Raw genomic sequence first — 13,959 nt, 5'->3', positions numbered from 1 at the left:
TACATTTGATTATAGAAAATGAAATCGATTGCTTTCAGAAATTAGTACAAAACTGAACAATGAAGGTTAGCTCTATACAATTTTCAAACCAAATTATAAGAATCCAGAAATATAAGAACTATCTTTCTTTTAGCAAAAACAGTAGGGAAGGCCCCTACTGTAACTCTTTTTCATTGTATAATGGAAAAATTACAAATGGTGGGGTATAGCATAGCTATAGTCTTACAAATGTTCCTACAAATAATCTAACCATGATTGCATTCCCTCCTTAAGACTAGGTTTGGTTCTCTTGGTCACCATAGCAAAGTGTTCTTTGAAGCAACTAATGCAATATTCTAAGTTTCTTTGCTTGTGATCAAAGATGATGCCATTCCTGTGTTTCCATAGACTCCAGCAACCTGCGATCAAACATTATTTGAAACATTTGATTGTAATTCTCTTTTTGGCCTCCATCAACATATCGAATATAGTCAAATCTGCATTCCATTCAGAGCCCAGAGCAATCCAGAAGTTTTGACTGAAATCACATGAAAAGAATAGGTGGATATAATCCTCATTAGTTTCATCACCACACAGAACACATCTGTTGTTTTCCACATAGAAGTACTTTCTGGTAAGTAAGTCCCTTGTGTTCAATCTGTCTTGTAGGAGAAGCGAAAAGAACTTCTGTTTATGCAGACAGCTGGATTTCCATATCCAGTGAAAGGGTTTGGCAGCATCAGGTGGATTACCAGCAAACTGAAGGTAAATTCTTTTTTGCGGAGTATTTAGTGCTGGACCAGTAAAAATTCCATGTAACTTTCATAGAAATATCTGGCAGTCCATTCAGTTACTCTGGTAACACAAGACATGAAAAAACATTACCTGGATAAAAATGCGGTGAGGTTTGAAAATAATAAAATAAGCCAGTCCCACTTCCTCACGGCCATCGCCTTCAACAGCACTGCCATCAAGAAGGTGAACCGGATCATCCGCGGATTCTTATGGGCAGGATCGGATAAGGCCAACGGTGGTCAGTGCCTCGTCAACTGGCAGCGTGTATGCCGGCCTATCTCCCTCGGTGGCCTCGGCATCCGAGACATACAGCGCACGGGCATCTCTCTCCGTGTTCGATGGCTATGGCTGCAACGTACTGACGCTACTCGCCCGTGGAGCCACCTTCACATCCCCCACGACGCGGATGCGAGTGCAATTTTCAGAGCCTCCACGACTTGGCAGCTTGGAGCAGGAGACTCTTGCAGATTCTGGACCAACCACTGGATCGCTGGCAGGTCTGTGGCCGAGATCGCCCCTCTCGTTCTCGCTCTCGTCCCAAGGCACCTTCGGAAGGAGCGCTGCGTGCGTGATGGTCTACACCAGCGCTCTTGGGTGCAGGATATCCGAGGCGCGCTTGGGCCGGCGGCCATGGTGCAGTACGTTGAGCTATGGCGCTTGGTGCGACACACTAACCTCTCCAGCGAGCCGGACATGCTACGCTGGCGATGGACCTCTTCTGCTACATACACGGCAAGCTCCTGCTACAAGGCCTTATTCTTCGGAGCTTGTGAAGACCCTTTCTGGCGGCTCACCTGGCGACCTTGGGCTCCTCTCCGCGTCAAGTTCTTCCTTTGGCTGGCCATGCTAAACCGCTGCTGGACCGTGGAACGCCTGGCTCGCCACGGATTGCCCCACGACGACGCTTGCGCCTTGTGTGACCATGGGGAAGAGACCATGCACCACATTCTTGCCGGATGCTCTTTCTATCGCCAAATTTGGCACGAGATCCTCGGCTGGGCGCGTGTGCCCATCAACCTCCCTGACCCCGACACGCCATTCCAATTGTGGTGGCAATCCTCTCTCGACCTCGCGCCCGCTTCCATGCGCAAGGGTCTATCCTCCCTCATCATCCTCTCAGCTTGGTGGATTTGGAAGCAACGCAATGCTTGTATTTTTGACGGAGCGACACCATCGATCAACTTCACCTCCGACACCATCAAGGACGAGGCGCGACTATGGGCCAAGGCGGGCGCCACCGGACTGCAAAACATTATCCCCAGTGCTTAGTCTCTAGTTTCCGGTCGCGGGGCTGAGCATACCCCCATCTGTTGTGCTCCTTCGCTAGTACACCATGCCTAGTGCGCACATGGCCTTGTAAGCGTTGTAATCCCATGCTTGTACTCTTCTTCTATCAATACAAAGATACGCAGCTTGCGTATTCGCGAAAAAAAGAGATAATTATTTAATAAAATCAAATTCACGGGGTAAAAAGGATCATGGGACATATCCAAACCCACCATCGCTTAAGCCTTTATTCCCAATAGGCTTCTGCAATTCCTAGACCACCATGGAACATATCAGCAGCAGCAGAGCCTAGTCTTCGTACTCCCTAAAATAAAGTACATTTCAAAGAATAAGGATAAGAGAAACAACATAAAGGAGAAAAGTGGGTGCATGTGTGATAAATACATTTCAGAAATTTATAAAACTGAAAGAATGAAAGGAAAAAAAGCCATCCTATTCAGAATACTTTTCCTTGTTAATCAGGGGAAGATTCACTTACCCTACAAACGTCAGTGAATTCCTTGAACAAACTTATATTGGCTCACATCTGCTGCATGAACTATCTGAATTACATGAATTATGACTGCATACTGAAGTACTTAAATGAACAGATACATTGGTTCTATGGTCACTGCAAGATTTTAATGGCAGGCATGTCAGCCCAGAACTACTCGCTAGCACTCGAGTACACTGATAAACAACCGGTGGAAGAGCCAAGTGCTAGTACTACTTGCGCTCAGCACACTAGAATCTCGGCTAACAAGGCACACAATGGTGTGCACATATCCTTCTTGTACAGTTGTATAGGAGAAAAAAAGGCTACCTTGCCTGTCAGGCTGACATGAATCTTTTGCCCATTACAATAGGCGCCTTTGCCTGTTAAATGAGAAAACAAAACGTGGAAAAACTATTTTAATAGTTATTAGAACCAGAACGAGGAAGCACGCCAATTGCTCATCAAAGATCCTACCAGAAGATGCAGAAACTGTAGAGTGCTCCAGGCCTCCAGCACATAGGCCTACCACAAAATTCCACCTAAATGAGATGGCAATATCGCGTGAGTAATACGGAGGGAAGCTATTTCTAAGACCGAGATAATCTGTGTGACTGTGTCCAATATTCCATAGTCATATGGTTCGAGAATTACAGAACAAGGAATCCCGATCTGAAGTGTTAGGTGTACTGAAAGAGTTAGCTAGAACAATGCTAAACTGTAAGTAGTAAATTTCATTGTTTTCCTTTTCCACTCATTCGCTCTAATTAAGATCCAAATACATACTACGTTCATTAATTATATGCAACGGCTAAGGATCCCAAGTGTATGAGTCAGCTGTTGGATTAGAGACAGCAGCTAAAAGTGATTAATTACAGTTTACAACATAGGAAATCACACAAGCAACCACATGCTGAATAATAGAACATCTAAATTCAGATTGAACAGATCTAAATTCAGTTAAAGAATCTTTTAGCCATTACTTAATAATGTATCCTGACATACATAACCAGATCATTATAAAGTCAAAAACTCATCAAGGTCTTGAACCTTGGTACTGTACGAGCTACAAAGACATGTATCCTATCCTTGGGGTAAATGGCGGTTGCATGTATCCTATCCATGGGGTAGCGAAAACACACACACAATACGAAGCTGGTCAGCTTCAGAATAGATATGGGGTGGCAAATGGTGATTGCATCATCCACTCGGTTGGGATTGCCGGTGAGCTTGGAGCGGAGTCGTACCAGCTGACTGAGGTTGCTTCATCGTCCGTGGTGTCACCTCCTGTCCAAGAATCACAAATTCCAGCATACGGGGCACAAGGCAGTAAGCTGAAATAATTTAGCATTGCTGTCTGGCTCTGCAAGTCAGTGGGCAGTGGTTCGATGATGGGCATCGACAAGTCGAATTGATCAGAATTATCAAAAAGGGGTGTGACTGAACCACCATGGAGGACGGTGTCGTAGTTGCTCGCCATGGAACCAGCATGGTCGGACATGGAGAAGCTGTAATTGACCTGTGATTCAGGGACGACAGGCATCAAGAAGTCACCCAGGAGGACTTGATCAGAATTCTGATTGGCCATGGAGAAGCTGCAATTGACATCTGATTCAGGGAGAGGCATCACGAAGTCACCCAGGACTTGATCAGGCGTGAGGCCGGACATGAGATCACCAAGAAGCTGGTCCACTGAGACGCCATCCCAGCAGTTGTTCAAGTCTGGCTGTGGCTCCTCGACGGCCGGCGGCGGAACTGGTGCAGCAGGAGGAACAAGAAGCCGCCGCTTCACAGTCTTCACCGGAGCTGAGTCGTCTCTGGCCTTCCTCTTCCTCTCCCTCTTGTATGCCGGCGACGTGGGGACGGACGCAGATCGGGGCTTGCGCGGGCTCTGGTAGACCTTGCAAAGAACTGGAACTGATTCGCCTTTCTCATCATCTCCCTGATCATGAGCCATACGGAACTCCACCATGAGCCACACGGCCTCCACGGATCCGTCGGCATGGACGGGCTTGTACCTGAAACTTTGCTTGTACCCGACGACTCGGCCGCGGCCCTCGCCGTCGAGGACGGCCGCCCTCCCCTTCTCGGCGTGCCACGTGCCCTCGCCGCCGGCGACGGCGCGGGACCTGCGCTTGTCGTGCCCGGACAGGGCCTTGGCGGAGCCGAAGAAGTACCAGCACCGCCTCTCCTCCCCGGTCTTGGGCGCCAGCAGGATCGCGGGCAGGAGGCCCGAGACGAGGGCGGCCGGGTCGGCGGCGTACGCGTCGGCGGAGTGCAGGAACCTGGCGGCGGGCTCAGGGAGGGGCTCGGAAGCGATCATGGGGCGGAGGTAGAAGGAGATGAGGTCGGCGTCGGAAGGGCTGAACCTGCAGCCCTGGGGAAGGATGGAGGAGGAGGCCATGGGTCATCGAAGCTGGCGTGGCCGGCGGGGAGCTGGCTAGGGTTCGGTGGATCTGGGAGGCGCCGGCGGCGGGGTCTGGGATGGGTGGATCGAAGATTCGAAGATGCGCGCGCGCTCTGCCGCCTTTTGTAGTGCTTGAAATCTTGAAGGAGGGCGCGTATTGGAGAAGAGAACGCGGGTTTGGGTTTGGGCTTGGATTTGGGATGGGAGGGGTGGAAGACGCGTTCCGTGGGCTCTTTCCATAAAAGAAAATCAGTGATTTCCTTTCGTGGGTCCGAACTACACACTGAAGATTTGCTATAATTACTTTTTTTTACAAACTCCGAAGCTTTTTATTCAACTGTCACAATGTTTAGGGGCGAAACCAAGTCTATTGGCCTGACTAACCAGACATGTTGTCTGGTGGCCATCCCCTACATATAAAGCATGCTTTGCGAGTTTATGAACCTCGACTTTCAAGCTCCTAAATTCATGACTAAATTCATGATATGCAGAGCTCCTGTTCAGCGCCTTAAGCACCCGAACAAGTTGTTGGCACCCACGCGCCCCGCTCATGGGCCGGCCCAAGAAGAAAGCAATCTCTCCCTAGTCATTTGATCATGTTTTTTGTGGGTCTGATCGCTTTTGACCGGTCATGGTTGACCAACTGAGGTCAATCATTGTGTTTTTGAAAAAACGTAAATTTTTCTAAACAAATAGCAAAAAATCGAAAAAATAGTGAACTGAAAAAATGTTTGCAGATTTCTAAAATAATCACAAACTTCGAAAAAGTTCATGAATTTGACAAATATCATCAAATTTGGAAAAGAAAGTTCATTGAGTTTGAAAAAAGTTCATCAAATTGGAAAAAAATTCATTGATTTTTAAAAAATCATTGAAAAAGGTTCATAGTTTCATAAAAAGTTTATCGAATTTCAATAAAAAACATCAAATTTGGAAAAAGTTTATTGATTCTTAAAAAAGTTCATTGAATTTGTAAAAGTTCAAGCATTTTGAAAAAAATAAGAAAAACAAGAAAATAAAGAAAAAACTAAAACAAAAACTGGTCCAGAAACAAGGCTTTCTGCGAATGGGAAACTGTCCAGTGACCAGAAAAACCGGATTGGCAAGTTTCTGACAGCTTCCCAAAACCGGAGGCTTTCCACGAGCTTAAAAAGAATAAAACATGAAGAAGAAGTAAGAAGGGTCAAGAGCTAAGTTATCCTAGTGGTTAGCTCGAGTTATACTTGAGGAGGAGATCACGACTTTGATTCAGGCCGGAAGTACGCCCATTTGCAAAGTGCATAGTAATGGGCGCTTAAGGCTTATCTGTCGTGTTCGCGTGCACTTGGGGTTGAATCTTGAGGGGAGTGCATATCTGTCGCATTTTGCAAGACCAGAGCGCACTTGGGCCGGCCCATTTAAGCTATTCCTTCGTCCTGGTTTTAGGAACCTTCTAGCAGGTTTATGAACCAACTTTTAGTTTCTTTTGAATTTTCCATTTTTTCCTTTTCTGTTTCTTTCTTTTTCACAATTTTTCAATTTTTTAAAAATGTTCAAACCATCTAAAATTGTTAGAATTTTTGAAAAGTGTTTTTTTTTCAAAAAATATTTGGAATTTCAAAAACAATCATGCTTTGTAAAAATGTTTGAATCTTTGAATTTTGTTCGTAAATAACAAAAAATATCAAATTTAAAATCAAATCATGTTTTTAATACACATTTGGAACTAAAAAAAGAAAAAATGGTCAGACTTTTTTAAAAGACTCATTCACAAATATACAGAATTTTCGAGAAATGCTCCCATTAATTTGTCAATAAATTTGAAAACAAATCATGTTTTTAAAAAATTGTTCCCCTTTTAAAAAAAATTCGGGTTTTCTTAACTGATTAAAAAAGTATTCGCAATTTCAATTGGTGTTCAACATTTCAAAAAAAATTCATAGATTTTAAAAAATGGTCAAAATTTCAAAATAAAGTTGAGTTATTAAAAATTCATTCACGAATTTGAAAAGTGGTCTGTTTCAAGAAATATTCATTTAGAAAAAAATATGTTTGAAGTTTCTTTTTTAAATCGGATCTGCTGTGTTCGTTGATTCTTATGTCTTCTCGCTGCTATGTAGACACGAACCCTTGGCGAACTCGGCGTCTTGCGTTTGATTCCTCGCGAGCACTCGACTTTTTGCATATTTTTGCACTATAGTACCCATACATGTTGTTGGGCCGCCCTAGTCGATCGCTGCACTTATATAGTATAACAAAGAAAAATATTGTGCGCATCACATAGACGCCTAAAGTTAAGTATTTAACAAATATATTTATGTACACACAGTACTAGAATCTGTTTTATGCCAGTGTCAGAAATACTGAACAAAAGCCCCACAACACTTGACAAACGGGCGCCGAGTATTCCAATTTTTTTGAGAAAGAAGGGGCGAGAAAGGACGAGAGAGAAACAGTGAGACAAAAAGGAAGGGGGCATTTAAAAAAGAAAAGAAAAATGTTGAGTGTTATATGTCGGGTACTTAGCAAATATTTTCAACATCTGGAAAAGACAATAAATTCTTTGCCGAGTGTTCAACATGAGATACTCGACAAACTCGCCTCGTTGTAACAGCACCATCACTTGTGGCGGCAAGGGAAACGTGGCACTGGCTCTGCTGAGTACTCGGCGCAGCCTTGGTCGAGTGTTCGGTTCAATTGACTCAGCAAAGACCCGTGCATTGCTGAGTGTCATGTGCTTGCCAAGTTTTTTTATGTCCGGCAAACAGGGCAAATAACAATACACATCCTTTCCGGTATCGACATGTGAAATCTTATTTGTGTATTAACGTCAGAACTTTTAGGGTCTTAAATGCTTTTAAGTGTTTTCACAACCTAAATTTTACTATCTCCATTTGAGTTTATTAGTCCTCATCGTATTTTATTTATTTGAGGATAAGGGAGAGCTTCATTTATTTATATCAATAAATCTGGGTTACAATCAAGCAAATACATGCTTCAAAGCATGTAGCACATCAGCTAACGGAGAGAAATCTCCATGCACTCTAGCATAGGCAGCAAGCTCATGCGCGACCACATTGCTCTCCCTCTGGACTTTGGAAACAAAACAAGCTCCAAACTCCTTGATCATATCCTTAGAATTCGTATAGCAAGCCCACCAGCTGGCCCTGCTAACATTAATATCATTCACAGAGGCCACTACAGCTCTGGAATCGGTCTCCATCTGCACTATGTTCAAATCCAGCTTACGAGCCTGGTTAAGGCCAAAAGATAGGGCATGGACTTCAGCTTCCTCAGCATCTGAGCATCCATGAAAACGACAACCCGCTGAGAAGACAATCTCACCAAAACTATCCTCATCGTATTTTGAGTTTGAATTTGACCATATGTTTGATTAGCAAGATGTTAATGCATGTCACGAAAAATAGATTGTTCGATTCGTATTTGAATGTTACTTCCAATGATTTTATTTTTCTATGCATAATTTATATTTTATTAGTTAAAATTACAATCCAAGATACGAGGTGGCCTAATAAACCAGGACGGAGGTAGTACTCCCTCCATAAGGAAATAGTAGTGATCTAAACACTCTTATATTTCTTTTCAGAGAGAGTATTGATATTGTATAACTAAAAATCTTTGTTGTGCTAGCATATGTTGTACTCCCTCCATCTCAAAATAAGTGTCTTAACTTTGTACTAACTTTAGTACAAAGTTATAAAGGAGGGAGTATGTGTTAATACTGGAAGTTATTATACGCAACCTAAATTGGAAGATAGAGATAGCATTAACTGGACATTGTTATGTCTTTTCTAATCTGGCGTCGTGTTCTTAATAAAGATATTATTTTCCTTGTTTTATAAAAGTATACAAGAATGATAACTAGCAAATGTCTGAATTTTTGGGCCTCCCAGCAGATACCCTCAAAGCTCTTTCTCAAACAAGTTTAGACGATCATCATCTTCCACTGGACCTTCACCATCTATGTATTCCTTCTGCTCATTGTGGTCATTCACACTCTCATCAACATTCTGAACAAATAGATCATCATCCCCATCGGGAACATCATAATCACTTCCATAAAAATCTTCATCTGTGCCACTATCCTCTTCATGCTCTTCCTCTGCTCCATTTGCATGCTTATCCTCTGCTCCATCTTCATGCTCATGCTCTGCTGCCTCTACATGCTCGTCCTCTGCTCTCTGTCCAGGCTCATCCTCTGCTGCCTCTCCATGCCCTTTCTCGGCTTCCTCTTCATATTCTCGAGGAACATAACTATCTGGTTCTGCTTCATTCACCAGCATCATACATGAACTAGTGCTTCCAGAAGTGCCTTCTCCAGGCCTAAATCCACTTGGCATTTTCCTTTGAGTCATTAACCTTGGCAGCTCAAGGCAACCTCTATATATGACATCATCCCATTCTGATTTCACATGATTGCTCTCATCTACTATAACATGCAAACTTCTGTTTTCTCTGCCCGCCCTTGCCATTGAAGCAATTGCTTCTTCATTATCTAAACAAACCATGCCATCTAGGATGTCCTTCCCAGGCAATAACCAGTACACTTGTAGCTCAGGAGTAGTAATGTCATATCCCAAATGCTGCAATATGTAATTCATCACATCCCTAGACCATGTGTTGGCATCACAATTGGCATACTCCTCTTGGGTGCTTCCCCAAAATGTCTCTATCATCCAGCCCACAAAATATGCCATTGTGTTCAAACACCGCTGTAAAGAAATTAGAATTTTCTCCTGCAAGTAGAAGTACACAATTGTTACGTGTCACGGAAAATGCTAACTGTTGTTAATGAATATGCATATCCTTTACTGATTTTTTTTACAACAACACTTCCAAATATGCCCCTAACCATATATCAAGCATTGTTTATAAACTACATTTCAGTAAATTCGGCCACTGAATTATGAACATATATCAAAAACTACAGTACACTGGTTTCTGCCACTCAATTCTGAACCTATATCAATTCTGAAACAGTACATCACATTTTTGAAACTGATTTGAACCTATATCAACTATGAACCTATATTCTTCTTTACTACACTATATTAACGACAAATCGGAACCACGTGCTTAACATTGCAGGGAACCCCTTATATCTACCATTGTTTCTGAACTACATTTCAGTAGATTCGGCCACTGGATTATGGACATATATAAAAAACTACAGTACACTAATTTCTGCCACTCAATTCTGAACCTATATCAATTATGAAACTGCAGTACAGTATATATCACATTTCTGAAACTGATTTGAATCTATATGATTTCTGAACCTATATTCTTCTTTACTGCACTATATTAACAGCAAATCTGAACCACATGCTTAACACCGCATGCAACAAATATTTCTGATCAAAACAGGGGACACCACAATACATGAAAATGCACTACATCTATGCCGAATCTGAGAAAACAGCAAATCTTAACCACACGGCCCCCACCCCCCACCCCCCACAAACTCAACAAAAAGCCCAGACTTTCATCTATGCCGCGGGCACAAATACCGCCGATCACACCCGATCAAAACCCTAGCAGAACATGACCAAAGAGGGGAGCAAAGAGCGGGACAACTCGATTTCATCCGTAGTCCGGAGGAAATCCATCCAGCGTAACCACGGCGAGGGAGATGCGGAGGAGACGAACCGGCCACAACGATGCGAAAGAGGAGATGAACAGGCCACGAAGATGAAGAGCGAAGGGGTTTGGAGAGGGTTAATGGTGCCAACGTGACTTTTGCATAAGTACAGGGTTATCCATATTTTCCCCCCTCCTCAATCTCAACCAGGACTGCAGGTTCAATGTTTACATTACTAAGGGGAGTTTCTACAAACTAACCAGCCACCGACTCGTGCTCCCCTGCCGACGTGGCATGCCACATGGCTGTTTCGGACTAATTTGTATGATTTTGTTCCCGCAAAGCAAGTTTAGTGGCCCATTTGTCTCAAATTTTAAGTTTTTGTATGAAAGTGTTGCCGCAGTGCAAGTTGGTGTACTGCAGGTGTACTTAACTCATATATATATGTGTGCAATTTTTTCAATCTTGGAGGGGGCCATGCCCCCCCCCCCTTCTCCCACCCCTAGCTCCGTCACTGTCCGCCGTGTTCACGGTCATACTTGGGGCCGCATGGGCTTCCACCACGGACATAGTCAGGACTACCCCTGGCCATTAGAGATATTAGTATGATTGTCAATGTTTGAGACATTAGTATTGTACTCCATCAAGTAGTGATCTAAACGCTCTTATATTTCTTTACAGAGGGAGTAATACCATAGGAGGTGATTTCTACCGAATAAGAAAAAAAAAATACTCACTCCGTAAAAAAAAAAAAGAGTGTTTAGATCACTACTGAACTGTTCGTGAACGGCACCATTGGAAACGAAAACAGAATGACCAAAGACTGTAAACTATCCACCATCCATGCATGACAAAACCCCAGCAGCTTCTTCAGCTATCTGTTGAAACATAACCAAGTTCATCAAGTAATTATACTGACTAACTACACACGGTAAGCTTAGAGCAGGAAAAAAGAAGCCATCATACTCAGAATCAAGGAGCAGAAATTTATATAGCTTAAAAAAATACTCCCTCCATTTGGAATTACTTGTTGGAGAGATGGATGTATTTAGATATATTTTAGTTCTAGATACATTCGTTTTTATTCATTTCTGCGACAAGTAATTATGTACGGAGGGAGTACTATGCTAGACAAATACATTCCAGAATATTTGCATCACTTTGATACCTTTTACTATGCAAATTCTACGTATGATTACAGAAAATGAAATAGATTTCTTCCAGAAATTAGTTCAAAACTGCTCGATTATACCTTTAGGCTTTACCTCTATACAATTTTCAAACCAAATAACGATAATCAAGAAATATAAGAATTATTATAAGCATGAAAAACATTACCCCAGATAGAAATGCGGTAAAGGTTTGAAAATAAGCAAATAAGACAGTCCCACTTTCCACCAAACTGAGAATTATTTAACAAATCGTTTAAAAAAAATCTATTTAACAAATTTAATTCCACAGGGTAAAAAGGATCATGGGACACATCCAAACCCAGTTATCAGAAGAGATTGTTCCATCGCTTAAAGCCGTTATCCCCAATAGGCTTCTGTAATGCCTAGACCAACATGGGACATGTCAGCAGCAGCAGACCCTAGCCTTCGTACTCCCTGAAAGAAAGCACATTTCAGAGAAGGATAAAAGAAACAACAGAAAGGAGAAAAGTGGGTGCACGGTGTTTCCTTGTTACTGAACCCACGGTGATACCATTTTAATCAGGGGAAGATTCATTTACCCTACTAGCGTCAGTGAATTCCTTGAACATATATTGGCTCATATCTGCTGCATGAACTATCTGAATTAAATGATATGGCTGCATCCTGCACAATATCCTGCAATACTTAAATGAACCAATACATTTAGTCTATGGTCACTGGAAGATTTTCATGGCAGGCAACAGGTGTGCACATATCGTTCTTGTACGGTTGTACACGAGAAAATAGGCTACCTTGTCTGCCGACTGACATGAATCTTTTTCCCATAAGTACCTTTGCTTGTTCAAGGAGCAAGCAAACCATTGAAAACTATTTTACTACATAGAACCAGAACAAGAAGCACGCCAATGCTCCAGCACATAGGCCCACCACAAAATCCACCTAAATGAGATGGCAATGATGTGAGAGCAATACAGAGAGAAACTATTTCTAACACCGATGATTTGTTCTAGAATGACAGAACAAGGAATCCCGCTCTCAAGTGTTAGGTGTACTGAAAGAGTTAGCTAGAACAATGCGAAACTGTAAGTGATAAATTTCATTGTTTTCCTTTTCCATGAGTTCAGTTTCATTACTTTCCGCCCAGCTGTTAGCAAAGCATTGCGCTCTAATTAGGATCCAAATACATACTAGTACACTCATTAATTACCATACAGCAAAGGACCCCAAGTGCATGAGCCAGCTGTAGGATCAAACACAGCAGCTAAAGGTGAATTACAGTTTACAGCACAGGAAATCATAAGCAAGCACATGCTAAATAGTAAAAACACGTAAATTCAGATTGAACAGCCATCTAAATTCAGTTAAAGATGACAATACACATCATGATCTTTTAGCCATTACTACTTAATAAGACTTCCGCTTCGGTACAACCCCCTAAACACATCAACGGACGAGATTTGTTAATACCTCTTCCTAACAAAGGGTAGGATGGTCTTTCCAGAAAATACTCGCGAAGATATTTCTGAGTCCGCCTTGGGCCGGCCCATTAATGAGTATGTACTGTAGCAAGGTTCGAAAATCCAAAAATAATATTCTGCCTGTTAGGCTTCGAACTCAGGACCTCAGGTGGAGGTGAACTTGCTAATACCACAAGAACAAACACGATTTGCTGATACAATTGCAGCGCAGTTTCTTATGACCTAACTGGACGTACTGTAGGAGTTTTTTTTTCTTAGAAATACTGTCACAGAACAAATTGATACTGTACAACCTGGATGGACACTGTAGCGACCAACACGGGGCATTGTAGCTAAATCGTTTTTTATAGCTCAACAAAAACTAATGTGTTTTCTTATCTTTTGGAATATTTTTTAAAAATGAAACGTTTTCCAAAATTTGAACTTCTTAGGGGAACGTGGGTATTTCTTTCAAATGTACGAACCATTTTTTATGAAAAATAATTTGATTTTGTGAATATTTTTCAAATTTAAGAACATTATTTTCAGAATTGTAAACATTCTTGTGAAACTGAAAACATTTTTTTTTAAATTACAGTAACTTATCAAATGTATGTATATTTTCTTGAAAACATGAACAATTTTTAAATTTTCGAACAATTGTTTTTCAAAATGCCACTACTTTTTCAAATTTGTGAGCTTTATTCGAAAACACAAACATTTTCTCAAATTTTATGAATATTTCAACTATACTAACAGTATCTGAAAACAATTTTCAATTTCTAGGGCATAAGCACTTTTTCTTTTCAAGTTTTTCCGTTTTCCTC

The 13,959-nt window shown here is 41.9% G+C and overlaps 1 protein-coding gene across 1 annotated transcript; it reads right to left on the bottom strand.

The window, feature by feature from the left end:
- Positions 1-3,650: 3,650 nt before the first annotated feature.
- LOC123140970 (NAC domain-containing protein 96-like) lies at positions 3,651-5,034 on the bottom strand. Its single transcript, XM_044560226.1, has one exon. It carries the CDS (start codon positions 4,935-4,937, stop codon positions 3,699-3,701), a length of 1,239 nt encoding a protein of 412 aa, XP_044416161.1. The 5' UTR covers positions 4,938-5,034; the 3' UTR covers positions 3,651-3,698.
- Positions 5,035-13,959: the final 8,925 nt, after the last annotated feature.

This window comes from Triticum aestivum, chromosome 6D, assembly GCF_018294505.1.
Source record: "Triticum aestivum cultivar Chinese Spring chromosome 6D, IWGSC CS RefSeq v2.1, whole genome shotgun sequence".
Lineage (NCBI taxonomy): Eukaryota > Viridiplantae > Streptophyta > Magnoliopsida > Poales > Poaceae > Triticum > Triticum aestivum.
The sequence above is the reverse complement of the archived record's forward strand: the minus strand, read 5'-3'. Positions and strand labels throughout refer to the sequence as shown.